At 56.7% G+C, this 3,451-nt stretch overlaps 1 protein-coding gene across 1 annotated transcript; it reads right to left on the reverse strand.

The window, feature by feature from the left end:
- Window positions 1-233: 233 nt before the first annotated feature.
- Window positions 234-1,095, reverse strand: B0H18DRAFT_1217907 (uncharacterized protein). Its single transcript, XM_048036696.1, has 3 exons — window positions 844-1,095; window positions 443-778; window positions 234-392 (listed from the first exon to the last, which is right to left on the reverse strand). Exons 1-3 carry the CDS (start codon window positions 945-947, stop codon window positions 254-256), a joined length of 579 nt encoding a protein of 192 aa, XP_047885087.1. The 5' UTR covers window positions 948-1,095; the 3' UTR covers window positions 234-253.
- Between the last annotated feature and the right edge of the window lie 2,356 nt (window positions 1,096-3,451).

Here is a 3,451-nt window from a genome sequence, read left to right on the forward strand (position 1 = left end):
GGCAGTAATGGGCCATGATGGGCAGCAGCGGATGCTGCTCGTCGTGTGTGGGCACCACAAACGACCATGTGGCAGGCTGCCGGTGATGCGCTCGTGTCCTCGTACGCGTCGAGAGCGGTTGTTGGCGCGACAGACCAGGCTTGTGGGCGTGTTTGCGCACGGCGGGCACATGGCGAGCGCCTGTATGGCGGAGGCGGATGGACATTCGCCAGCGCACGCATGACACGAGGGGTTCATTGACCTCGCCGGTTTGTCACGGTCGCGTGGGCTGGCAGGTGGTCGCGTGGGCTGGCAAGTGGCCGAGTGGATGAGTGGGCGGGTGAGCGGGTGAGCGAAAGCAGGTGGGTGCCCAAGTGCCCGAGCATACGAGTGAGCGGGGTCGATGTAGATGGCTGCGATTGCTCGGTAAGCCCTTATGTATGTGCTGCGCGAGTGCACGTACCAGCGTGCCTGGCAGACGTTCATCGCGGTCCTGCTCGCTGAGTTGGGTCTTGGGCATGCCGTGTCGGTATGCGGCGAGCTGGCCCTCGCCGTACCCGAATGCGTCTGCGCGTGATATATCCCATCCACAAGCAACCAGCTCTTGCTAGCGGGTCCGCGCGCGGCATGTTGAGGCTCGTTAAGTCGTGAGGCGCATACCTGGTGAGTTTGCGCTGGCGGGCTTGTGTCGCTTGCGCACGCGCGCATCGGAGTCGTCTTCACCGCGCTCATGCGCATTGGGCATGCGCGCGAGCGGCGCTGGGGCCGTCTCCGTCGCGTTCGTCTCCGTCCGGTCGTCCTTGGTGGGCATTAATCGCTTGTCAGGGTCAGCTACCGGGTCGAGGTGACAAGCAGGGAACTCACCTGGTTTGTTGACCCTGCTGACTACAACCACCTTCCCTCCCTGCACGACCATTCTTTGCGAGCCTCCACCGATGCCCCTGGCACGTTGTTAGAGCTCGTTGCATTTGTGTACGGCGCGGTCCCGGGTCTTGAGGCTACCTTGCGCCGTAAAAGGCTGTAATCTTATCGCCTTTGTTTGGACTCGTCACGTGCTTCGGGGAGTCCACGGGAGTCCACCGTGGACAGTCCACCCCAGCGGACGGCTTGTTCTCCAATAGTGGCATCGGTCGTTATGACGCATGATGTAAGTCTGACGCATGATGTAAGTCCAGCATCCGCTGGGTTCTATGGATCGCGTCGAGCAACCCCGTCGGCGAGCTACTGGAAGTCATCAGTCTTCTATGCACGACATGGAGCGTGGCTGCATATCTTGGATCAACCTTGACTTTTCGCGGATGTTCCCGATAGATCAGAGCCGCCGTGAGGATACCGCGCTCGTCCCAGTGAGTTCATCCAGGCTCTTTAACATTGTGTGGCCATGTTGATGCTGACTCCGGCGTTCAAGACCAATTCAAGACCACGGGCCTTGCATGCCAAGTGTATGCCCGAGATGATGCGCGTGGATTATGAAACGGAAGATGAGGAGGCCAGGGCGGCGCCCAGGTGATGGACTGGCAACGACCAAATCCGAGCGCACCTTGATCCAATGGCTGTGCTCTTGCTTCATGGGTAAGATGGGCCGCAGACAGCGGAGGTTACCGTTGATCTGCCTGGTGCTCGGTGAGTTGTGTCAGACTGCCGGGGAACCGCAGCTGATCATCGCTAGAACCAGATTTTGCCTACCAGGATTGAACCCAGTAACCCGCCCGGCTACGCAGCTATTGGGTCAGGGCACTTCACGCGTGGGCCTCCGAAAGGGCCATGGAAGCAGGATCGCGGGTCATATCGTTGGCGAATCGTAGTCTAGTCCCATAGGTTGTGTGTTTGCAAATCGCCGCATCATGATCGTCAGGATGCCTGTGGGCGCTACCGTGTCCACGTCCTCCTCCAGCCTCCTCCTCATTCTCCTCCGGCGCCGGCACCGGCCTCTAACAGACGCCCTGTTCTTTGCCCGATGATCGACCGTATCGTTAGCATTGACAGTTGATCCCCGTGCTTTCCGATGAGTCAGGCTGTTGGACAACGTCGATTCCACCATTAGTACATATACGGCGCCTGACCCACTTGCTCGAAACTCAATGCTTTGCTACAGACCCTTCTAAAGGCGCCGGCGCTGATGCCGCATGTGGGCAACCAAGCGAACAGCTTCGTCACCAGCCTAGTCTAAGTAATGGTACGGTCGGGTATAAAGGTCAACGCCCGAACATAGGGAGCTTATCGGCATTCTCTATCAGGTGTCTATATCGATCCGGACTCGAACAGCTTACAACGACTATTCACATAGTATGTCTGACACGGAAAGCGAGGGGTCGAGCAGCGATCCCTACTCCTCTCGGCCACTTGCTGCGAGCAAGCCGTCAGTCATTGTTCTGTGCTGTATCTCATCTCGATTTTTGTAACTGATGCATCATTTGTTCGTCGCAGAACCGGGGCATGTGCTAACTGCAAGGCATTCAAGGTATGTCCAGCACATGCTGCACGAAAAGGCGACATTGATTCCTCGTAGATTCGCTGCGAGTGGATCATCGATGAGGGGATTTGTTTGAAGTGCAAGACGATTGGAGCAGACTGCGTTTCCAATGGACGCAAGAAGCGCCGACCCGCCATGTGAGTGGTTTGCGTCTGTTCTAATCCTCCTCGGCTGACAGAGACTGACAACTGTGTAGGTCTCATGAACAACTAAAGAAGCGGTCGCTGGCTCAAGACGCCCACATCCAGTCGCTGCTGAACCAGCTAGATGGTCGGAAGCGGCTCTCTGAGATACGGCGTTTCGTGGACGAAGCGCAGGCCGAAGCCACCACCATGAGGGCAGCACCGAATAGCCTGACTTGTGAGCACCCTTGGTTGGTAGTGAGTCGCGGTATTCATCCGCCCCGGCGCTTGATGCAGTCTACGTCGACGAGGATCCAGCCAGTGGCTCACGGTGCGAACCTGGTGGAGGTGAAGTCATCTCATCACGCGAGCCGTCCGCAGCAAAGGCAAGAGCGACTGCATCGTTCTTCCTTCCGTACTACTCAGTCATAGGTCAGTGCGATTCATCGACGTGGCACGATGCGAAGGCCCGCAGTTGTTGATTCAAGACTAACTTATAGACTTTACTAAATTCACATGTCCACCAATCCTCAGATGTGGCCTCTTCGGACCCGCGGAGGTGACATCCCTGTTCAAGCTGTGAGTAATCACTCTCAAAACTACGAGGCAACACAACAGCTAACTTCGCTCCCGCGTCAGATACTTCGATAAACTACATGTAATGGTGTTCTCCGCTTACAACCACTTATGAAAGTTGACCATATACCCCCAGCCATCCTTCGCAATACTAGATCCTGCATTGCACACCCCAGAATATGTCTTGTCCAGATCGTCTCTACTCTTCACCACCGGTCGGTACGTCCTGTCTTCTAGGTCACGACGTTGCTGACTTCATGACCCAGTGCTGTATATCTCGACTCGATTATGGACACATCGG

This window comes from Fomitopsis serialis (assembly GCF_022376445.1).
Source record: "Fomitopsis serialis strain Sig1Antser10 chromosome Unknown B0H18scaffold_305, whole genome shotgun sequence".
Classification (NCBI taxonomy): Eukaryota; Fungi; Basidiomycota; class Agaricomycetes; order Polyporales; family Fomitopsidaceae; genus Fomitopsis; species Fomitopsis serialis.

Coding starts and splice junctions, on each gene's coding strand:
- B0H18DRAFT_1217907 (XM_048036696.1), bottom strand. CDS start 947: ATGCAACGAGCTCTAACAACGTGCCAGGGGCATCGGTGGAGGCTCGCA. Junction 779..843: donor CAGCAGGGTCAACAAACCAG/GTGAGTTCCCTG, acceptor ATGCCCACCAAG/GACGACCGGACGGAGACGAA. Junction 393..442: donor AACGTCTGCCAGGCACGCTG/GTACGTGCACTC, acceptor GAGCAATCGCAG/CCATCTACATCGACCCCGCT.